This window comes from Lutjanus erythropterus, chromosome 4 (genome assembly GCF_056507025.1).
Source record: "Lutjanus erythropterus isolate fLutEry1 chromosome 4, fLutEry1.hap2, whole genome shotgun sequence".
In the NCBI taxonomy this organism is placed as follows: domain Eukaryota; kingdom Metazoa; phylum Chordata; class Actinopteri; order Lutjaniformes; family Lutjanidae; genus Lutjanus; species Lutjanus erythropterus.
Window position 1 is genome coordinate 42,669,109 of NC_139320.1, and position 25,271 is coordinate 42,694,379.

At 41.7% G+C, this 25,271-nt stretch overlaps 1 protein-coding gene across 1 annotated transcript in view; it reads right to left on the reverse strand.

Moving 5' to 3' along the window:
* Nucleotides 1–4,283: 4,283 nt before the first annotated feature.
* Nucleotides 4,284–25,271, reverse strand: part of pid1 (phosphotyrosine interaction domain containing 1) — a 41,844-nt gene continuing 20,856 nt past the window's right edge. Inside the window, exon 3 of the mRNA XM_084718056.1 lies at nt 4,284–6,961. Within this exon, the coding sequence (XP_084574182.1) occupies nt 6,461–6,961 (501 nt within the window). The 3' untranslated portion in view covers nt 4,284–6,460. The remainder of the gene's footprint in view (nt 6,962–25,271) is intronic.

Sequence of the window (25,271 nt, forward strand, 5' to 3'; positions counted from 1 at the left end):
TTCCTGAGAAACCAGCTCCTCCTGGACCTCAGTCCAGACGTTTCCTGTCCCCCAGGGATTCATCTGTATGTGACTGCGAGTGTATTACAATCGAGATGTGCTCTGAATCCTCGGGGCTTAGGTGAACACAGTGTCTGGAGTCTTGTGTTGTGACGGGCAGCCCCCCCACCACTTCATTCCAATGCACATTTCATTATGACAGGAATCCTAAATCATATGAGGGCTTCAGGGACCAGTCCAACAGTCCAACAGGGGGGGATCAGAGGGGATCTGGACACGATCAGAGGAAATGGTTTGTATGTCAGAGAGAAAGAATCTGACTGAGACTGTCCTCTTCATCACTCACGCAGGTCTGGAAGACACATTACCTTCAGTACTTTAGATTTTAAACTACTTTTCTTTTCAAATTATGGCAATACTTTATCTTACATGTCTGTATTTCCCCAATAATGTTCCAGCAGTTTCCTCTGAATTTCCCAAAAAGAATTATGTTTTTTTTTTTAACTAATTATAGAGACACACAAATCTGATATATGTCTACAGTCAAAAGCACAATTTGACATAAAATAAAGAATAATGTTCTCTCAATAAATCGATAATTCATTTTTTCTTGGATTTCAAGTGAACAGGTTTTTTGTTCGTGGAAATTCCATAACCAGCACAATTTATCATAATTCCTTCCAAGGAAATTACTTTGAAACGATTAGGATATTAGGAACCCCTATTATTTCTAAGTTCTGCCTCTTGCTTTCGAGTCATAACAGTATGCTTTTGTCTTTTTGTCTTTCAGCGAGACACGATTTCTTGGGTTTCTTTCAAATTCAGTTTATAATGTATTTGATATAATGGTAGAAACTTTCCTAACATCATGATGAGAAAAATGCAGCAATTCCTTGTCAAAGTAACTGAAACTTACTTACTTACTGAAAAAAGGAAAAAGATGAACTGTGTCCTTTGTGTGTACAAAAACGAATAAAATGCCTGTATTGAATTAGCAGTGGTTATATACTGTATATATCTATACCAGACACTGCTAATTCAGCACAGATTGTCTTATTTTAGACTACTACAATAAAACACTTTATTTACTCTGTCCACAAATCATTTTTTTAAATGTTTGAAATGTTAATTATTGTTTCACCACACAACTCTTTGCATCTTATGCAATCTAAAGTGTGCTTTATCAGTCAAACCAGAGGCAGAAAGAATGTGTACAGTTCCTGGTCCATTTCACACATATGTTACACACATATGTTTACAGTACTCCACCACACTCTCCCTCCAAGAGGCCCGGGCCCCCTGCTTGGGGAGCGACGGTCCAGAAGAAAAAGGAGAGCAAGGCAGAGATAGCGAACAAATAAGAGGAGTCTGATCGGAAGCCAGTATTGGCACCACTTACCGGCCCCAACCGGACCTCAAGCGTGTGGGCCCTTGGCGGGCGGATAGACAAGCGGTTCTGGGACTTGGAGGAGGAAGAGCGGCCAGCTGGAGCGGTAACAGAGTGGTATTGTGAGCTGACTGACTGACTGACGCCTCAGTGGAGCAGAGATGCAGGCTGCCGGGGTGGCCTCTTTCTGGGGCCCCACAGGGCCCCTCTGTGCTGATGCGCTGCTGGAAGTGGGTCAGACAGACACAAGAGCGCAGTGGAGAGCGATCAGAGAGTGTGCGCTCAGCGCTGATCCAAGACAAAGAGGCATCGAAACAGTGAGGCTTGTGTACAGTGAGCTAGGAGAGACGGGGGCAGAAGGTTGACATGATGTTATGAAACCTTTAGTGCAGAGATGATTATCAGTATTGTGCTCAAATTATCTCAAGTGATTGAGACTTAAAATTCTGCTCAGTAACAGGACAACATTGCATCTGATTAATGCAAACTAGGGCTGTACCATTAATCAAAATATGATCAAAATTGCAGTATGGCTGAGAGCAATATACAAATCACTGCAATTATTGGAAGGAAAATGACAAAACAGCATTATAATGAAATACTGAAGAGCTGCAGAGATGCTCTGGCCTACAAATCTTGTTCTCCAGATGTGTTTTTTTGGTACAGACCCCAACAAAATATAATTTTGATTTTGATCACTGAAAAGGAATCATATCACAATGGCAATATCTGTCAAAATAATCACAATATGATTTTTTGCCACACTGTGCAGCCCTAATGCAAACTGTAACTCAGATAAGGAAATGTCTGCCCATTCCACATGTCCATTTGGTGTTGGAAATCCATCAATGTGAACAAAATCCCTAATTAAGCCAATGATGTAACAGCAAAACAATCTGTTTCTCTGCTGCCATATACAAACTAATGATCATCATCGTGAGGAGTTGGACTGGTTATGACAACATGAAAAGGCCTCTTTGAAAAAAATGTTCAAAGCAGGAGGCTGTAGCTCCTTTTGCCAGAGGGAGGCAGTGTTCTCATTCAACGCACATTAACATTCTTCACAGCATCCATTTTGCCTCCAATTCTCTGCAGCTCTTAAGCTGCAAAATGATCGCCAGCCACAGAAGCTGAGAGCAGCTAGTTATCTTGTTACTGATGTGGGCACTTTGAAGAGAAAAGGGGTTGCCACACTCCAGCAGACGAGAGGCCGGAGCACAACAACACAATAAAAGGAAGATCAGAGAAGTCAGAGGAATGTGAAGAATGGGAGAGTAAAAAATCTCCTTCAGAGGATGGACAAAGGCAGTGTCACACTTAAACCTGAAACATGCTTGGAAATGCCATAAAGTTGTGTTTATGAGTTTGTTCAGGGCATCGTGACCACACGCAGGAGAGCAGCGATTGTAACAGAAGTGTGGAACCTGCTCATAATTCAGCCTGAAAGTCAAATATTTCAAACCGCACCTTCACTTGGCATTTATGATCCCCATGAAAACAGAATGAATAGCTTTTGTGTTTGATTGTGGCTTAAAGTCATGCCCAAAACATTTCTTAAAGCACACACACGACACACTAAAACAGATTTTATACCTTGAATAGTTTCAGGCGAGTCACATTCCAGTATGGAGCAACATGTGCGTATGGAGGACTGTGAGGTTATGCTTTACATGTGTCCTGGCATCCTGTCAGAGCATCATCTGGTTACCCGCTCTGTTTGTTCTAAAACTGAACATGCTTTGTATTTATCCTCCCACACGAGAGCCGCAGCGGGGAATTCAGAAAGTTAAAATCAAGCAGAATTCAAAAAAACTTCTTTTAGCTAGGATCTGGTGACAGCTCAGAACGAATGATGGAGGAGACATGAGATGTGACACAGGGGCAACGGTTTTCATTTGGTTCTTGGAACAAAGATCTGCTTCAAAAAGACTAAACATTAAAAAAGTCTGCTGCATATCTTTTGACAAGCAGTGTTATTTTCTGTTGAACAGACCGGTAAAAAGTGTTTATTGAATTAATGTCATTAAAGCAGGCAGACAGATTGTTAGAGTGCAGTGGAACAAATAAGAGCAACAGAAGAGGACATCATGGTTTTGTATTACCTGACTAAACAGAAACATGCACGTTGAAAAAAAAAGTGGGCCAATAACAGACCCTTGAGGAACACCACAATTAAATGGATCTGGGTCAAAGAACATGAGCTAATAGCTGGCTAACACAGTTATACACTTGTACTGTTGGTCACCCTGGCCGTGTGATAAAATTGTGGGCTGATAATTTTTGCTGGCAGGGTCCTAAACTTGACGTTTTATGGTGTGCCTTGCATGTCAGATACAGGATGCAACAATAGTAGCAGCGACAAGCAATGGTGGAAGAACAATGTAAACAACATGGTAGTATTGCGTTGATTAAATAAAGTTGAAGTTTTATATAAAAGGTACAGTTCATTCATTATGAAAGACTTAATGGAAAGAAAAATTGAAATTGACTGGCTTTGTGACTTTGTTAGAATTTAATTGCAATATTTCCAAATGTTCGAGATGGCCTTATGGGCCATATGTAACCTTTTAGTGGGCCACATCTGGGCCATGAGCCATATCTATAGTATCTGGAAAGCAAAAGAAGAGGACACCATTGTTTTGTATCACCTGGCTGAACAGAGACATGAAAATTATTAAAAAAAACCCAAAAAAACTTTGGTCCAAGAATGGACCCTTGAGGGACACCACAATTAAACAGAAATGGGTCAAAGATCATTCAGGCGAAAGTCTGGTGGTGAGCTGGTCACTATATTTTAATATCTGTAGCACGGCGCATCCATCTATCAAACTTGAATTATGGATGAGATATGAGATGTGGGTTTGAGACAAAACAGACCACGCCATCACACGCTTGGTCTTGGTAAATACTTTATATGCAATTGTTTCTTGATCTTTGCAAACACTGTATAGAAAACACTTAAGGTAACATTTGTCAAACATTTAAAGCGCGTCTGAGCTTTCAGACAGACATGGCACAGTAATCTACAGCTTTATAAACATTCTCCCCCCTCTGGTCTGTCCATACACACCCCTCACCACACTGCCCACCACACACAATCCTTTACAAACACACACACACACGCACACACACACGCACAGCCACCGCTATCAGGCTCTCCACTTATTATTCACAGTAGGCTTTATAACACTGTTTCTGTATCGTAAGATGGTTCTCAACATTTTTTTTTATTATTTAAAATAGCTATCAACATTTATGCTGTAATATTTGGAAAGTGATACATTTGTATTTACATAAGCTTATTGAGCAAGATTCAAATACAATGTATGTGTACATATGTATAATTGCATGTAGGTGTGTATATTTGATTGTGTGTGTGTTGACCAGAGCCGCCTGATCGTTCTGACTGAGTCACTGACCGATTTCCACTGATAGCGTCCAGTCTGTTCAATACAGTCCGGTTAGAAAAGGACAAAGTGGAACTCTGATGAGTTTTTGCCCCACAGCGGTGCCTCAGTCGCTCGGAGAGGCGACGCAGGGCAGCAGAGCAGAGTGAAGCCGGTCACCGACTGTCCCTTACAGCTGTCCGTGATAGCATGAGGATATTATGGGAGACTGAAGTGAGTGGAGACGGTGCGAGGTGCTCACAGCACGTTGGACACATCATACATTCAAGCAGAGGCCAGAAGGTGTCGTTACCTTGGACGGCTGTGTTTTTAGGGTCCTACAACCTCAGTGACTGGCACAGTCAGACTCTCATACTCATGTTCTTATTTCGATAAAAGTAAGAAAACGTGGCAAATGGTCACAGTACCATGTCTGATTTTAAAACGCCTCCTCAAGCATCAAAAACGGATGCTTCCGGGGCGATGAGAAGTCTTCACTTCCAGCTAATCATACAATACCTCCCCTTAATCTTCCGCTTCTTTTCTCTTTCACACACAGAGATGCAAGCACTCACGTGTACATTCATATACACAAAGTACAGAAGTAAGCAATTACACCTACACAAACAGAAAAAAAACAAAACGAAACAAAAAAAGGTCAGCACGCACACACACACACGGCCACACATACACACTGGGACCTGGGTAAGAGACCAAACTAATGTGAGAGGAAAGTGAGGCACATAATCTGACAGGCAAAATCCAGCCTGAATTTTGGTATACTCAAAACAGAAGTCAGGTGTGGGTGATTAAGGTGTCACAGACAGGCCCAGGCTTTCAGCCCAGTGAGAACTTCTAAAATGTAACATCTATGTAGCACCTATATTCTCCCAGGCGCCTTACTCTGAATATTTAAGTACCTATTAAATGGAGACTCTGGCCCTGCCGTCCACATGAGTAACAGCCGTGCCGAATGGCGAATAATTTTAGGGTTGGACTAAGGTACCATAGTGATGATATGAATAGTGCTTAAAGGCTTAGCTTTTCTTTCACATCCTCATTTGCTATTACCAAGGTCGAAGGCATTGAAACAGAGATCCACATAATTAAACATTTAAAGAATTTATGTGCTCCAACAGTCTCATAAACTCTGGGTTGGGGCCCGAAAACAGGTCACAGGCCTGTTTCTGCTGGGTCCCTACATGGCAAGAAGAGTAGCAATAGGTTGTCATGAGCTGGGGTCAGAAGAACAGGGACTAAAGTTTGTCGTTTTCTAGACGAAAAAGCTTAAGAACCACAAACAGTGTCTCTGCTGGGTGCGGGAGTGACAGTGGTTGAAAATGGAAATGGGAACGTTGAATCAATCTCTTGAGGGCGTTTACAGAGGTGCTTGACAGGCCCCTGTGTGTCGTCGAGGGCCATTTATCCAAAGTGGCAGCACTTTGCTATCCCTGTATGTAAATGAAGATCTTTTGTAACTCCTTTTCCATCTACCTTCCCTTTACAGTATTTAAAAGCTACTTCATTATCCTGGGCGTGTCAGTTCACAGGGTCAATTAATTTTGTTCCAAATTGATGACAGTAAGTGATAGTAGGGGAGAATGAGAGAGAGCAGGTCATCTGTCCATCCTTCCAGTCACCCCTCGCTTTGTTAGGATGGGGATCAGGAGCTCGGGTGAGTTTCAGTTCAACCATCATCTGGGGTCGAGTCTTCAGGGGTGGATGAGTCCTCAGCAAAGTCGTCCGATGAGCCGCTCTTGTGGATACGGCCATCGCTGCGCATGCTGTGGAAAGTCTTGCGGAAAGCCTCCATCATTGAGTGTGCCAGCTTCTTGGCCTCCAGCTTGCTCTCGCACTCCACGGCGTGGCAGTCCATCTGGAAGGATAGGTCGTCGTTGATCTCCCGGTAGATCCATGCAAACACGTTGGGTCTGATGCTGTGGTCGGCTGTGCAGTAGGCGATCCGCGCCACCTGGTAGGTGTCCATGGTTACTGAGGCCTCGCCGTGCTCGTCCAGGTGGTGAAGACGCACCTGGAAGGGCCGAATCTCCAGCAGAGAGTTGCCCGCGGGGAAGGTGCCCTGTTGCTGCGCGAGGGCACGACGCTCCACCAGACCGACCACCGCCGACTCTGTGCAGCCCGACAGGAACTGGGTCCCAGAGATAGTCACCTTACCCAGGTAGGCCACCTGTTGGAAATGAGACACAGAGACACTGTTAGACTCGACTTTTCTGAACGGTATCAGCTACAGATGGAAAAACAACAGGGATGCAGTCCAAAACAACAACAACAAAAAAAAGTGAATAACCATATAAAATGCATTGACTGGAAAAACAGATTGGACTCCTCAGACAAAGTGGGACTTTGAAAATGTTAAGGTATATATTCTCCCTGACGTACAAAAGGACTCCAACAGTTAGAGGATTAATTAGCACTTTTCTTTACAAATGTACAAGGAAAATGCAAAAAAAAAAAAAAAGAAGAAGAAGAAGAAGAAGAAGAAGAAGAAGAAAACAGTGAATTCTGGCAAACAAGTAAAACCCAGAAATGCAATTATGAGACCTAGGGACAATAAAATAAAAAATATATAAAATAGCAAAAATGGAGAAATAAAACCAGGTGAAACATCTGACTGCAGCTTTTACATCCAGAAATTATATCAAGTCATGATATGTGACGGCTATTATCTGGGTCAAGTATGGTCCAATTCATGACTGAACAGGTCTTATCTTTTTCAAAAATATTATCTGTGAAATTAAAGCGTGAACCCATTTCCAGTTCAAATTCATATCTTTTCGATATTAAAAACATTACTGCACTGGGAGCTATTCAGTGTGGAGCAAATTGAAAAATAATGTTTCACAGTGAACTAATTAATTCCATGTTCGGTGTACATCTTTCGCTTAATTAACCTCAAACACTTGGGCGCTTTAAGTCTCTCTGTAGTGGCGATGAGAGGCTTCTCCAGTTTTCTGTGGTAACTGCACTGACACGCTGAAGGCTGTGTGTGTGTGCTGTATCCCAAAGAGAAAAATAACACTATGTTGAGCTGTGGCTGCAACACGGACCATAGAATACCATAGTAATGACACTGCATACCAGCAGAGCGATAGACTGAGGAGATGGAGGGGGGATAAGAGGAGAGGGAGAGTTAAGATGTGAACAAAGCTGGAGTTTTTCTATGGGAAGGTGGCCAATTCGAGAGCGGTCCAGGAATAATGGCTGACTTGTGCGCTTTCTCTACATGGTGTTCTTTATAGCTTTATAAAAATACACAGAGGAGGAGCCTGCTACGAGTCAAACTCTCAGGAGTTTTCACTCCTGTCTGTGTTTATACTGGGGCAGGGGAATACTCCTCTCTCTCTCTCAAGAGTTCATTACAGCTGGCCTACATGAGGCATATATTTGACACATGGCTGCAGATAACATGACAGCAGTGATAAGTGTGAATACTAAAGGAAACATGTGTATCGTATAACAGTCCTGAACATGAAGATGCAACCTGCAGTCATGGCTCAGTGCACATCTGCCCAAGCCAAGCTGTTATCTTGATCACACCGTTCCCTTCAGACATGTAAGTAAACTATTATCTATATGTCTTTTCAGTTCTTACATTTTATAATCTGACAACAGCAAAGGTCAGCACAGCAGATCAACAGATAGCAACCACACAGACATACTGTAGAGCATCAGAAAATGATACAAAGCAGGGGCCCATGTCCCGTTTTATTCATCACATGATCTCACTGCTTCTTTCACAAGTTTTGTTTAGTCTGCAACCGTCAAGTCTACCTGCCCTCATTCTCTGCTATGATTCTGACTGAAAGAGATCTTTCAGAGTAAGCTTGTAGCCGTAACAGTCAGCCAGTCACTGAGTCCGCCGACCTCTTTTTCAGACAGGCATTTAAGGCTGGACTCACACTGCAGGAGGTTTAAAATCTGGTTGCGACTCACACATCAGGAGAAACTTCACTGATTCTCTTCTCTCAAATGTCAAACACACACACACACCACAAGATTTGAAAATAATGGCACACCACACACCATTATCAAGATTACTGAGCCAGAGAGAACATGATTTCATGAAGAACGTGATCTCGAGTGATTTCAAGGGGGGATGAAATTGTATGATTTCATATGGAAGCAATGGAGACGGATGTAGTGGGACAACTTGTTTTGGCAATGCTTTGAGGAAAAACTAAAACTGAAGTTAAACAAGTCCGGATGAGTAAATGTTTGGGGAGATGTGGCCACCACAGCTTGTCTATTCTTCGGTAAGAACCGAGGTGATATTTTAGTTGTTTTAATACCTGTTGACAGTAGAATGCTGGCTAACGTTAGCCACAAGGGCTAGAGTTTACCAGGGCTTGTAAAACCTCCCTTTCAATTCAACGTAATCATTAAAATCTTTGTTTGAAATTATTGGGGTGGCTCCAATGATTCTAAGGGTAAATCCAGGAGGTTAAAATTGGATCTGGAAACCCCTCACATTACCAGATAATCTGGGCCAAACATTAGTGCCAACCCGAGGTCCGGTCTGGATTTCTACTTCGATCCGGGGAGGGGAATCTGTGAAAAATCATCCTGAAACTCCTGTGGTGTGAGGCCAGCTTAAGTTTTATGCCGGGCAGGTGAAGCATTTAACATAGGCAACAAAAATGTAAAACCTGATGCAAGGACCAATATCTTTGGTAAGGATGCAGTAAGAGCTCAAGTCTAACAGCGTCCCATCATCTCTGGGACAATAGATAATGTGTTTGACAAACAGAGATCTTCCCCTTTAGTGTTTCTTATGTACGCATAACTATCGCTAAGCAAATGAGTGCTAATTACATGCTTCTCATGCTATTACTCTAGTTATAAGTTAGAAGGTTCTGAAATGTTCCCGTGGTAGCAGTCCATCTATCCCCAAAATTAAATAGATAAATATATATATATTTTAAATTAGTCACTGGACTGAAACAGTTGGGGCAGCTGCTTGATACTAGCTAGCCTACTTTAGCCAGACACTACCCTGGCAGTGTGTGAGTGAGCTGATTCTGTGATGTTTGCATATTAAAATCAGAAAGGACACAGTGAAATCACTATTGACGGGGGACGTACCCTATTTTTTATCCTGATAATGCTTCATTGTGAACAACAGATGTTGGAATTGGCAGGAGGAGAGACAGTTAGCTGCCTGTGAACTGCAGAGTATTGCAGAGTATACAGCAGAGCTAACAGAGCTAACAGCTAACTAAACACACAGCGAGACTGAGAGCTTCTGTACAGAGGAAAATGAAGCAGTGTACAGTGAACCGCAGTGTAATTTACAGACGAGTTACAGTAAATAAATGTATTGAAGTACTTCAGCTGAGTACAGTTTGGAGGTAAAAGTAATGAGTTACTCCAGCTCTATACTGAAATACAGTAACTGAGGCACTTGTTCTTTGAAAAGAAATGGCGTATACAGCTGTTGATGTGAAAATCCTTTAAACAAACTATAAAAAAAATAAGACACAGCAGTTCACTGTTTGTTTTTCGGATGGTTCTGGGACAGCACTGAAAAAAAGTTAGTCTACAGCCCTGAATGCACTAAAGTTGGAATAAAATGCAGTGCAAATTCTTCCTAGTAATGCCAAAGCTGTGTGGAGCCCACAACAGTTCAATTACAAACAAAAGCATACAAGGGGGAATTACAAGTTCCTTTTTAAACAAAGGAGGAAACGAGAGTGATGGAGACACGAAGCTACAACAGACGAGCAGAGAAAGGAGAAGCTGGTGAAAAATGGGAAACAACAAAAACGGAAATGTATACTTGGAAAATGTATTACAATCAAGCATTTCATCTTCCCTCCCTTTCCTGCCTTCACTGTTTTTTTCCAAAGTGAGATGAGAAAACAGATATCAATGTCGTGTCCCAACGTTAAGTATGGAGCTGGAGCCAAGAGGTGGTTGAAAATAACTGGCCTGTCCAAAGATTAAAACACCTATCAACACCTCTAAAGCTCACTTATTAATACTCTGTATCTCATTTTTTTTTTTTTACATTCAAACACAAACGGAAATGAAAAAATGACAAATTGTGGTTTCAGGGGTAGCTACACGCTGCCACTGTGGTGGATTAGCCCCCGGAGTACCCTCCTCGCAGCACGACATGACACTGATTCCCAGTTTCCTATAGGCAACGGTAAGAGACCCAGAGAGTGAAAGCAGCTGCCTCCTCATGCCTGCTTTTCATTAGCGGTGACCGCGGGGTGGGACACGCAGCCTTTGCACCCGATCCATCATTCAGCTGAGTACCACAGGTCTACAGGAGCGGCGTGGAGGCAGGGCGGTTTGCTAGTCGACCACACTGACACCCTCACGCTGCCAAAAGGCGGTCAGTCACTCAGCCAGCCAACAAGTCCAAAGAGTGTGCCAAGATACATCAAGCGTCCACAGCGTGCTGTTTGTATGTCAAACAGCAATAAAGAGTCATTGTGGAGCTCTTTCCTCTGTCTCTCCTGTTTTGATATCGAGTTACTTGTTTAAACTGCGATCGTTTCTACTGATTGCTTGCTTCCTTGTTGAATGAAGGCTGACTGCTTTGCCAGCTTTAATTCTCTTACAGCAACTGGAAGGAGGCCAAAACACAAAAAGGCACTTAATGTTTTTCTCAGTCTATATATGTCTGCTCTGCTGTCTCTGCTGGTGTGAAAATTAGGAAGTGATCTAGTTAAATGTGGCTGGTTAAATAATGTTCACAACTATGGATTAGGAGCCAGCAGAGAGGGCCTGGTGAAGAACTGCAGCTGCTTGATATTCAGGCTGAATGAACTATTCAGTCTGACGTTGCCTTCTTTTCTCCAAAGGAAAGATTTGACTTTTCCCTAACCAATCATTAGTGACTGACACATCCGCTGGAGTTAGTTAGTTTGAAACTGTACGATAATCACAGGAAGCTACAAAGCTTCCTGCGATCACCAATAAGATTTGCCAAAAAGGAGAAAATGAGTAAGAGACTAACATGGCTGAGAGGTCAGGAAAGGGGAAAAAGAAGGAAGATGGTGATAAGAAGTAAGACAGTACAGCCTGAATGATACTGGATATTAAGGAGGAAAAAATTACAATATTGATATATTGGGCAATATTTTATATTTATTTTATTTTATTATTTCATTTTATTGTCATTTTCTTGTATTCTGTTTTTAATTTGCTGTAGTGAAGAAATTTGTTATTATGTTTTGAAAGGTGCCATTGCCAAATAGAGAAGACTAGTGTCATTTTCATGTGTGTTAATGTTGGTAATGTAATTAGTTTACAATAATGCCAAAGCAGACAGGCCACTAAAACAAATTTTTCTTATTTTACATGTTTAAAATGGCAAATATGTCATAATTTGTTTTGACCACCAGTCAAATTAGAGTGGTTGTTCAAACTCAAAACGGAACAAAGTACCCAGATGGGTTGCTAATAATATAGTAATAATATTGGCCAACCCATATATCAGTGTAGATCTACAAGACAGTTAAGGGGGCAATGGATGATAAGGACAAGAATCATCTTCACTAGAGGTGGCTGAGAGATTGGGTCCAAAATCTGAAATTTAGTCCTTTGAAAAAAACACACCGATGACAAAATAAACTTGTATAAGGCACACAGGTGTGCATTTGTGCGAGGTGGAGAGGAAGATAGGTGAGAAGTGTGTGAGGTGAGAAGGTCACCAGACTGAGCAAACACCAGAGTTTGTTTCTTCAAATTCCAAACCAAACATGCATCTGAAGAGGAGATTGTTGCATTGCTCGAGCAGAAAGACGAGCGATGGATAGAAGCAGAGAAAAAAAAAATCCTTATTAAGGCTGTTCATAAAAAACCCCAGGACTTGGATGACTTTTTGGTCTTCAACCGTCCTGACATTTCTTTCCTTCGGGGCTAAGACGACACTGAGCCCATTTTCCCCTGGTGTCAAACTGTGGTCTGTCGGTGAACTTAGCATCTGCATAACGAACGTTGAATATTTGAGCGTTCCTGGACACAGAGGCATTAACTGTGAAACTGAATTTAGAGTTCATTATGTTCGGCTGCTGATTAACGGTGATGAACAGACAACAGCTTCAACTTTTATATTATGTGATTACATCTGAAAGAAATGCACAGGTAGATTCTTGCTTGAATACACTGCCATCATCATCAATTTATTTATACGTTCACTCTAATACACAAATACCAGCTGTGGCTCTCGGCTGCTGTGTTATTAATGTGGTGTTTTGTTGTAGCAGCAAAAGCATTGTGTAAATCCAATCTGTGAGAAACTATTTGGCCACGGGGCAGAGCCATCATCACCGGAGGCAGAATAATGGACACAGACCAGATAATTGTGCTCCCTGGAGCCAGCAAGACACTCAATTGTTAGTCAGCAGTGCGGAGTGACAGTGCTGGACAAAACTAGACAGGAGCTATTAAAATACACACATTAGCAACCACAAATATGTTGCCTACAAGTTACAAATTAAAGAAGACAAGATTTGCTGACCCTCCACTTCTCATGTTGTTCTTGCTGAGGTGTTGCTCTCCAGCTTCAGACCAGAGGGACGCTCACAGCATGACCGAAGCTTCAGTGAGGTTGTCCTCAATACAGCTGACATCATTCAGCCAGTTAGACCACATACAAGAGTAAACATTGTTAATACAATGCTGCTTTTTATTGCGAGGGAGGTCCGTCCGGCTGAATTGGCCTTCACTAACAGCTTGACAAATTCCTTACTATCAATCTGGACTTTTCTGACTGTGTAAAAAAGTGAACTTTTAACTCAGGTTGTAACAGACTTTGTTCATATGGTGGTGTGTTCTTTATACTAATGCAGTTTACCTAAAATTACATTAAAAAATAGTCATATATCACCTTGCTTATAGTATCATATTACAGTACACTGAAGATGTGGACAGTGAAGTTCGTCCATTTTGCCGAGATAATCGGACGTAAGCCAGCTGCGTTTATAGTGTCCATATTTTCCATCCACATGATGTGTCATGTCACTATGGCAGTTTCAGATGCTCCGTTTGCTTCTTTGCACATGTGCAGTCAGGAAAAAGGCTCTTCTTCAACGGCGTGAGAGCCTGACAACAAAATTTCCAACACGACAGAAATTCATCTGAACGGCCACGGACGTCCGGAACGGTTTATCCTTCCTCACTCCCCCATGTACACTGCACGGTAAACGACAAACCTGAAATTTGGTCCGACGTTAAAACGAGCTGTGCGGCTCATACATCAGGTCAGAAACAGGCTCAGACCACACAGTGCATTCACAGCTAAAGGGATGTCTGTGGACTGAGCTGAGTAAGTCTGAGTGATTGATTGGACGGTCCTGTCTGTGGTAGGCTAACTGTGGTATAATGTCAAATAAAATTTAATTTCCAGTTAAAAACAATGGAGGCAAATGGTTCATGATTTAACGCATAGGAAAGGACAAGCAGCATTGCCTCCTAAAACTGCTGCAAGGGCCGTTAACAGCTCTGACCCTGAAAACATGACGTATTTGACTGTCTTAAACAATTCATCAAGACATAATAGAGTGACTGGTTATGAAGCTACAGAACAAACAGATTTGGACTTCTCTATTAGATCTAATCACTTAAATCAGTTTAGTCTATAATAGTTTGTAGGCTGTGCAGCATTGCAGAGACATTTTGTACTTTTTGTACTTTATGTAACCTACTTGTTTTTTAACCTTGATTATTTGTCAAGTACTTTTTTGTGGGGATATTTTCAATTTGCAGGGAAAACACATGGAAATAGTAAAGCCTCTGCTACCTCCAGAAAACAAACTCCTCTCAGACGGAGCCACAACCTTCAAAAATAAAAAGGCAAATAATCTGGCAGACAACAACAGGATTATTGGCCAGAAATAACACATAATGAGAAATCTACTCTTTAAAATGGAGACGTTTTCTTGATACTCTCTTCTAGAAGTGGCTTCCTTTCTTTCTTAAAAGCACAATTCTGGCTTGAAACCAAACCCTCTGATAGAATAATACTGAAAAACCTCATTACAGCCTGAACCTCGCTTTGGTTTGTATGTGCATATTATGGAAAATCATACTTTTGAAGGCTGAAAGAAGCCAGGGAGATTCGGATAATCAAATTAAAATCGAAAGCACAAATTTTTATCTAACATCTGACACCGAATGCCTGGAATAAGCATGAGCATGAATCAAAGCTGCTAACAGATGCACGAGTGGTTCTGCGTACAATCTGTGAATCAGGAAGCGAGCAAATAGCAGAGGTGGACCTGAGACAAGTTAGTGGGTGACTTTCAACAGCTACAGTGTATGTGTGTGTGTGTGTGTGTGTGTGTGTGTGTGTGTGTGTGTGAACGCAACAGGACAGTTTCCAAAGGTACAAATTGTGACTGGAACAATGAAGAGTCACCCTGACTCAAATGATCGTAAATTCGGCAGCACAGGAATGAGCTGCTACCAGGATCTCCGAGCCAAACTATGGACGCCCGCATGAGTCGGTGTTTGTGCAGCAAACCACTCCCGCTCCAGCTCTCCACACATCGAGCTCCGGATAAAATTGATACATCAATCCATCCGTCCCAGACCAGAACACATCTGCTGTCCTCTGCCGCTCTGGCAGCCTGCTCGCCAGTCGTCTCAGCGCTGGCAAGTCAGGCAGGCGGCTTAAATCATTCCAGAGTCCTCCCCTTTGTTTCAACTTTCCATGTGTTTCTCCTCCGCTCTCAAACTCTGTTGTCTCTTCTTCCTCTCTCTTTCCTTCTCCCATCATCTGTTTCTCCTCCCCCTCCCTCCCCTCCACCTCTCCTCTATCCTCACATCCCCTCTTCTGTTCTGCACTCCCCTCTGCAGCTAACTCTTACCAGCTCTATACCGTCAGACTGAAAATATTGATTCCATATGAAGCGATACAGAGACAGAAATAAAGATCTGTTACAGGCATGAAGGCCTCGGGGTCTGCGAGGAAGGAATGTTACAAAGAGAAATGGAGCAAACGCTGACAGAAAAACAGATAGACGGACCGAGGGAAGGAGGAGAAAGTTGAAATTTAAACTGTCCTCTGGATGGCTGCTGCAGATAAGAGACTAAATGCGTGCAGTATGGATACCTGAGAGAGACGAAAACAATGAAATGGAGTGTACGTGTTTGTGAGTGTGACAGAGAGGGAAGGAGTGTGGTTAAACATTTGCATGTGTGGTGAGACATGTGGTCACTATTACTGATTCTTGGCTTACGGAGGATATCGTCCCATTCTGTTCTCTCTCTCTCTCTCTCCTATGTTGGAGGGAACCTTGATTGGGCTGCGAGGCGAAGGTCACATGACCGAAAGAGACAGCTGAAGTCATCGGTAGCCTTGCTATTTATGCTGCAATAAGTTAAAATCAAAGTTCACAGTATGAACAGGACAGGACATTACCCAGAGGAGCTGTGTGTGTGAACACGAATGTCTACATCAGTTGGCCCAGACTTAACCCTGACAGCTCCAGGTCCAGTGAGCCACATGTGTGAACGGAGCAGGTCACTGTCTTGAGCAAGTGTTTGGACGTATTGATGACGCTGCATGGTGTGAATGTGTGTGTGATGTTTTCATATAGACTATTGTCACATCTTCATGCCTTTCTACATCATTGGTGATGTTAAAGCCCAGAGAAAGTAAAAGTGTACGTTCTGCTTATAGTTCAGGCATAAAATCCACACAGCATCTCTCCTGATATATTAAATGTAATGTAATATACAGTACATGCTGTCTTATTAAGTTTTACATGTTTACAACACAAAAGACTCTGTACAACAGGACTTCACAAATTCCTGACCAAGGTCCACATCTGTACCAAACAGCAAGTCAGTCCAGACCCACTCCATACTTTATTTATGGAGTGTAACACTTTCTATTTTTAAGTAAAATTTCTAATTATCAATACAGTGTTAATGATGCTGAACATACAGTGTAGCAGCTGCTGCTGGTGCAACAGTAGCTGTAGCTCATTCACAGTCCTCTGTCCCCGGATGAATGCAGTTTTGTCAACATTGACTGCAGGACAGAGTTATGAGTTAACGTTACCCTGGAGAACCTGCTATCAGCTCTTTTTTCTGTAGAACACAGCAAATGTACGTAAATGTTGTAAGAATGTGACTGAGTCAGACATAAAAGGACTAAGTGTCTGAGTCACGTCTGCCTTACTTTCATACTGGTGCTGTGACGTTAATTGACTGTTGATTGTATGTTGCTTAAAAGTTCTAAGTGAGTTGATTAAACATCATTTTGTTATCGCCAATCAATCTGGACCTCTGACTTTGATGAAATTCAGATGTGGACCTGTGAGTAATAGGTTTGAGAACCCCTGCAGTAAAGTATATCGCAGCACATGCACGCAAACACAGTCATCCTGCCACCAGTGTTTCTAAATACATGCCAGTAACAGTTCCCTCTGAGTTTCATTATAAATGAGGCAAACTGATTTTAACATTTAACATCTGATGAATCACTGGATGCGAACCCAACAATGTCTGAGAAACCGCAATAATTACGGAATGACAAAGGAGAAACAGACAGATGTGTATGGTGGGAGAGACACAGAGAGGGAAAGCAATTGTTCTAGTATTTCCAAAAACGTAGGGTCGATCTGTTTTTATTGGGCCATCCATTGTCAAAATTAGCAACAGGCAGCATGGAATGAGAGACAGAAAACAGCTCGCAGCAACATCATCCCTTTCATAATTGAAATTCAATGACATACAATATCGGGGAGAAACAGCAACATGCAGCTGGAGTCAAGAAACACACCAGACACCTCACTAAAGGTCAAAACTACACATGATCACAAAAATGACAATGAGGCTGCCAACATAATGACTAAGAAAAAGTAACAATTACATTTTGGAACATGAAACAGCAAACTTGACAGACTACTCGATGGGAAATACGGCACATCACTACTGGGGTTGGGTTCCAAAGAGCGATGTTAAAAGCAAGGAGCAGCAGCTTGTTCATGTCTCAATCAATCATGGCAACAGCGGGGCTAGAAGAGGTCACAAGTGTAGTTAAACTTTTCAAAACTCGACCCTCACTGCCTGCGTGATGTGAAATGCAAAGCTGGCGACAGTCGTATGTCCAACCAAACACAAAATATAATATATCTATATCTATATATATATATCTAAAAAAATTTAAGTTTGACACCAACAACGTCACTGACATCTTCAGGACATTAATTAGCTCGCTGAATAAGTTGCTGCTGGCGATAACTGTGCTTCTTTCCCTGTCTTGATTTGCTTAGCATTTTTACTAGCATTAGCCAACATTCAGCCACTGACTGTGTGAAATTCCACACCAACATCATCACACTATCACAGAATGTGAGATCAGATTTATTAGTATGTCTGAAGCTTTAGTATGAAACCGTTATTCATGAATTGCAGGAGGAAAGATGACGGCATGAATCACAGCGTTGGCAACGACAACAACAGCAACAATAACAGGAAAGATATCATATGTGCTTCCTCCTTGACATAAATAATAGCGTTGCCCTGGTGACAGACTGACAGGCTGCAGGTTGTATTTTGTGTGTGATATGTAAAATGCTCTTATTAAATGACAAAATATTCAAAATAAATAATGATACTGAAACTGTGAACTTACTTATTTTTTTTACAATGGTGCATGTTATCTGAAACATACACATATACCAAATACTTTATAAATGGGAAGTGACTGCATTTAGGCTGAGTTAACAGGTCAGTGGAAACAATATGGGACACTTTAGCCTACTTCATAAATAAGACAAAATAAGAGCATTCAGAAGGATTGACAGGCTCTCATTTTTTCCCTCTCACCAGTAAAACAGTACATAAAATTCTTAAATTTGCAGAATTTCTTCCACAGTTTTTTTTTTATTTATTTGGTGAGCCAAATAAAATTTCCTGTGACCTGTCTGTCGGTCTTGACCCAGCCTCTGGGAATGACTGCTCTAGTGTCTCAGTGGACACTTCATTATGAGGGGGTTGGAAAACTACACTCAGTAAACATAATTATTGCTGTGTTGAACCAAGTTATATACTTTTAACTTCAAGATGTGTTCTTTATCAGTTTATAAATGGAGATGTTTTGCCAACTCAAAAAATTGGGTCTCAAGCTCGACAAGATTTGGGAACCCCTGTCGTAAACAGATGGCGAGAAAAGCTGATAGAAAGTAAATGAATGCAAAGAAGGACAGAAGAGAGAGTGAGAGGTACACAGAGGGAGACAGAGAAAACATCCGCAGCCCAGCAAGCCAGCCGGTGGGAAGACAGACAGGAACATCCTGGTCCACTCGCACACAACACACAATGTCTGTGTGTCTGTCTGTGTCAGTCTGTAAGCACACAGGCATGCATGTGCGCATGAGAGGTGTAGAGCGAGGGCAGCTGCTGCCGCTGGAGCCACAGCTGGTTCGGCTATCAGCAGAGAGAGGGACAGAGGGGATGAGAGGAGACGAGGAGGAGGGATGGGAAAAGGAGGAGGAAGAGACACTTAGAGGACTCGGCGAGGAGATACCTGTCCCCACGGAGAGGCTTTGGGAACATGGAGAAAGAAGAGGAAGAAGGGGGCTGAGATGACAGGAAGAGGGGCTGGGAGCAGAACAAGGAGGCGGTTGTTGAGGAAAGCAGCGGTTTGGTCCTGCTGGATCAGGTCTGGGAACAGGGAGTCAAGTGAACGTACAAACAGTCAGCAACGGCGTTAGTCACTTTCCCAGACGCTGGCCCAAGGACAAAGTGGTGTTACAGACACAACACACCGCCTATCTCTCAGTCAGTACCTGTTTTCTCCTCTGCCCCCCCATGGCTGCATTTTGTTCCAACGACTAAGAGCTAGTGTTCGTTTCCAAATGGCACAAGATAAAATCTCAGTGTGAAACTAAGACTGTTTTTGTTCACGCCTCAATGGCTGACTATTTGGAGCGATATCAGGTTTGTATCTGGCAGTGGAGATCTTATATTGTTTGCCAAAAGTAAGAAAAATAACTGATGCTATCAGTATTCAAAAGTAAGCTTGTAACTTCCAAAAAGGTGACTCAATAAAAATGGGGTAATAAGAGGTTAAAGGCCCAAGATTTACAGGGATTTATTGGCAGAACATGGTGGCAATGGAATATAATATTCATAATTACACCTTCATTAGTGTACAATGACCTGAAAATAACCACTGTCGTTTTCGTAACACACACAGACATATGTGTATATGCACAAAAGTTGACCACTTAACAGGTTACATCTGATTTGTTTAATGTGTACAAAAACAGGTGTAAAAAAGACAGTCTGGCATTTTATGTTATCAGTTGCGGAGACTTCAGGAAGTTAATGGTCCAATTTTCTGGATGCTTCCCCCTATTTCCAGTCTAAATGCTAAGCTAAGCTAACTGTCTCTCTCAGAGTACTATCAATCTTGCCAATTAATGTATTTCTCATGTGAATGATTAATTTATTTGAATGTTGATGAGAATGAGTTGAAATCTGATGCACTAATCATAAATGAAAAATCATGGACCAACTAGAGCCTCTCTTATGATCTTATCTTTTTCCAGATAGACTGAATTGGCACATTCCCACCAAAAAGTAATAAGAAATAGGCCTAACAGTGCCAAAAAATATATATGTTCGAGGTGGAGCATGAAAGTTCATTTTCAACCATGGAAATAGTTGCCATAGTCAAAATAATCTTGAATTTATATATTTTCTTCTGATGTGGTTGAAAGCTCCAAAGAAACAGACTTTGAGGTTAGGACTTAGAAACAATTCCAATATTGCATAGTTTGTCTGCCAGAGAGCACTTAAAAGTTCAGATTTTAATTGTAAAATGACCTTGGGTCATAATTTATTGATTTGTATGAAAAATGTGTGTTTGAGTGTGTGTGTCCACTAATATATCATCACTGTATTTTCCCTTCCAAATATGAATATCTGTAAAAATCTGCACCACTACCATGACACTGGGGTAAAGACAGTAACTGAGCCCAGCATATAAATGATACAGCACGTTCTATAGATAAAATACAAGCGTCCCACTGTCAGAGGCGGAGGTTACCCTGGCGTCCTCCCTCAGTAGGCCCCTGTGTCTGGATCCCCCAACATGACTGGGAATCCACTGCTTGGGAATGCAGCATTCCTGAGGAGGTTGTTAACATTCCTCTAAACTTATTGAATCAGCACAGTGCAGCTGGCTCCGCTTGCCACGGCATGCAAAGATGGATGAGGGTTTTTTTTTTTTTTAAAAAAAGTGCTGTGTGTGTTTGCTTGTTTGTGTTGCGTGGTGGGAAGACGATGCTGTGTGTAAGTGTATGTGTGTGTGTGCGCCTGTACAAAACAGAGTCTGAGTGTTTGAATGTAAGTCAAGACAGGAGCACCTCAGTGTAAATGAAAGAAGCTTTCACATTCCCAGCTCCTTCCATACAGCCTACTATAGGGTAAGATCCTCTATGCTGCAATGATGGCAATAAAATGTGTCTAAATTTTCCACTGTAGTGACACTGGTGCCAGTTTTCAATTCCTGGCCACAAAACATGGTCTCACCCACACAAATCTGCAATGCAGATTTTAAAAAGTACAAATTAATAACCCTTTTTTTCTTACTAACACATGCTATTTAGTCCCATACAAAAAACTGTAATTGCTCTACATGAGCACTGCACCGGGGATCAGCCTGCAGAACCCACCGTGGTACATCTCATCCACAATGTTTTGTGCGACAACAAGTTGTTATAGGAGGCAGAGCACACACAGTCACAGCAGAGACATCGTATCTTTATCTAGGCGTCATGATTCCAGCCACATCAGTATAAACACAGAATATTTCAGTGCCACTGGCAGATTTGAACTTGCATCTTAGAGACATGGTCAAGGTGAAGTTTACTTTAAACAAAGTGGTTTACTGAGATAAAGTGAATACCATGTAACTGCAGGTCAGAGCCTCCTTTCTGCAGCCATGCCCTTTAAGTCAGGTCGATTTGTTTAATGTTGGTTTAAGTTTCTAATCAGCTCTGATGGTGGTGATTAAAACATCACAATATTTTTTACCTAATACAGTAATTGATACCTGAAAGTTTGCCACATAACATGTTCTATGTCATAGTAATATCTAATTCCAAAGAAAACAGCATGTTACAAGTGCAGTTTAAACAAAACAGAGCTAAAAATCAAATCAGTCAACTACACAGCTAGCTAAAGCAAGACACCCAAATCCTGCTAAAGCTAGCTAGAGAAAGTCACAACTGGCCTTGACTATCATGGAGGGCTGGAACCTACCCCAGCTCACATGGGGCAAAAGGCAGAGTACATAATATAGATACTATAGTAATGTATTTCCTGTTGTTGACTCCCGTCATAGAGTGTCACAGTGGAAGTACGTGAGAGTCCAGAAATTAAGACTAAATCTGAGGCAGAACTCACTAGACAGGACACACTGTCTGTTATCTGGGAACAGCCTGGGTCAATCAGTGGATTTGAGGGAAGCCCTGAACTGCTGCCCAGTCAGGAGCAGCAGTGCCAGCAGAGACAACACACTAGTTAACCTGAACCAGAGTCCAGACTGCCTTTCAACAGCTCTCTGCCCATACAAACAAACAAACAAACAAACAAACACAGATTTGAATACTTGAAATTACACTAACAGACTGTAAAAAATAACCAACACAAACAGAGCATGTTCCAAATGTAATCTGGACAGTGGACTTCTGCAATGAGCCTCCAAATACGGTGACTGCACCCAACCACACAGAGCAGTACCATGCACGTACCTTTAAGCGCCTTCAAGTGCTCGTGTTTTTGTATCTTTGCAATCAATCTGTCCATCAGTAAATTCCTCACTATCAGTGTATGCATATTCCCTAGTTTTGGGCTGGGCAGTGTGGATTATATCACTGCATAGTTTTTCTTAAAATGTCACTATAAATGCCACTAAAGGGGTAAAGCACTGGCAACTGCATGGAAGATATTACTGTACTCCAAAGTGTATTACTGGGACATAGTTCAGATAGAACAGAGGTATTTTAAGAACATTTAATGTGCAAAACTTGACAAAATAAATATAAAAAAACACCTCTTCTCAAGTATATCAAGTATTACAACCCCTTTTGACCGCGGATTATCATTTTTTCTCATTGTTTGATTTTTTTTAACCTGAACCATTTCCATATAATGGAGAATGCACCAGTCTTTTTTACAAACTCCTCCTCCTCTTTATGTGCAATGAAGCGACTTGTCACCATATGTTCACACTGCTGGTGACATAGCCCTAAAATGGCCAAATGTGGCCAGCTACACTCTCGCAAAGTTCCTAGTGAAATGCTGCTTCAGTGCCCGTTGATGTCAAGAGTGTGTAAAGACAGCGAACATGGATTATCAAGCTGCAAACAGAGATGGGATGCGGACGTGGCGAAACAAATTCATACGATTGGTCGTCAGTTTCTGGCTTTGTGTTGCCAGCTTCCATTGAAAATGAATATGTAGTTAAGTATGTAACTGTTCAGCTTAGTTTGCCACATATCTTAAAAGTTGGCAAAGCTTTGATGTTTAACAGTGCCTTTAGCGTTTTGGTGTAACTCACTATCACACTGCAGCCTCTCCCCTGCTCTCTGTGAGGGCAGCACCTCCACAAATGCACACGTAGAGCAAAGTCAGCAGAGAGGCTGTATAGGAGACGGCGAATCAAGTGAAAATAACTTGAAGAAGAGAGAAAGTGATGTTTTCAATCTCCTCTGTGTGCAGTCTCTCATCCACAGTAATACGTTTTACACAAGCACAGCGCGCCTGACCGTGCAGAGCTTTCGACCATTTCTTGTTCAAAACAAAGCAGCGTGGGCTCTCAGATTAGCTGCCACAGGCTGATGAAGATGAATTTGAAACAACTTTTTTTTTTTTGGTCAACATAAGTGAGAGTTCTACTGGTCAGCATGGCTGTACTTTATGTTACGTTTAAACCGTTCAGCCCAATTTAGACACACACAAATATTCTGCCATTCAATCTGAGATACACTTCCCTTGTCAGCACAGAAGACAGGAATGTTTGCCCACAATCACACAGGACAAAGCAAGCTAACGCTCATAACAAGTAGGATGTCAGCAAACTGTCCTGTCTTAATCTATAATCACACACACACGCGCACAGGCAGGAACAGTGATACAAAGGCTCCGTTAGACAAAAACAGAGACATACACACATTCAGATGAGAACAGGGAGCACATCTCGCCCTGGAGGTTACTAATCATCTAGATGTCATCACTGTGCGTTCTGTTCTCAGGAGAAGAAGTGATGGTACGTCCAGCACACTGACTGACATCAGAATAACAAGTGCAGAGAGACAAAAAGCCCCTCTGCCTGACAGATTAGATAAAGACATGGTAGGACCAGCATGCCTTTGGCTGACTGCTCGTGTGCATGACGTCAATGTGGGAGAATCACGCACCATCACTGATTGTGTGAGGAGTGAAATTATGACTCGCACAAGTAGCGGACCAAGCGCTCTAAATTGTCACGCACAATACTCTGGAACCTTAGCAGCTAAATGGTATTCAGCCATCACAAATTTTATTTCTTACACTTACACTTTTCCTATGGTGACATCTTCTCTGACTAAGGAATATTAGTCTATTTCTGTCAACACTAATTAGACCGTTGTTTCTATTTACCTTTCCTGGTGTGTTGAAACAATGCCAACATTTTTTCAAATTAAAAAAAACATAATAGCTCAGGTCCATAGCACTTTCATATCTGAACATCAAATATGAAGCTTCAGCTAGCAGCTGGTTAGCTTTGGTTAGCAAAAAGAAGTAACTGGTCCCATCAAAGAAACTGCCTAGTCCTGTAAAATTGTAACTTATCATTTTTACACAGTTCTTTGCCCAGATTAAACAAATATGTGAATCAGTGAGATTTTGAGGCACCACGAGGAGTATTTTCTTACCTTTAGACAGATCCAGGCGAGCTGATTCCCCCTGTTTCCAGTCTTTGTGTTAAGCAAAGCTAACCAGCTGCATGTTGTAGGCTTATATTTCTACAGTGGTATCAGTCTTCTCATCTAATTCTTGTCAGTTAGGAGAGTAAACAATGATACTTTCCAAAAATCACATAAGAGCAAGATCATAGCACAAGCAAAACTTCAGGCAAATCAGCTCTAACCACAACTTCAACATGAATATGATCTGTTTTTCATTATTTTTTTCATGTTTTCAGTTATGATTTGTTTGTTTATTTTTGTATTTGTATGTATTTTGTCTCCGTGTCAATCAGTTTTATCTGTAAAATCACTGTATATTATTATACATATTGTCTTTGCACCATTAAAAAAAACCCAAAACAAATATGATCTTTTATCAGTGTTTCAGTGAAGGTAGTGTCTTGTGAATGGTGGGTTATAGAGTGCTGCACAGATGATGCATTTTTGAACTTGGAGGCTTGCATCGCTCTGGTTCCCTCGACAAATTTTTTCCACTGAATTCTGGATTAGTGTAGAAAATAAACTCTGTGACCAACAAAAGTTTACAAG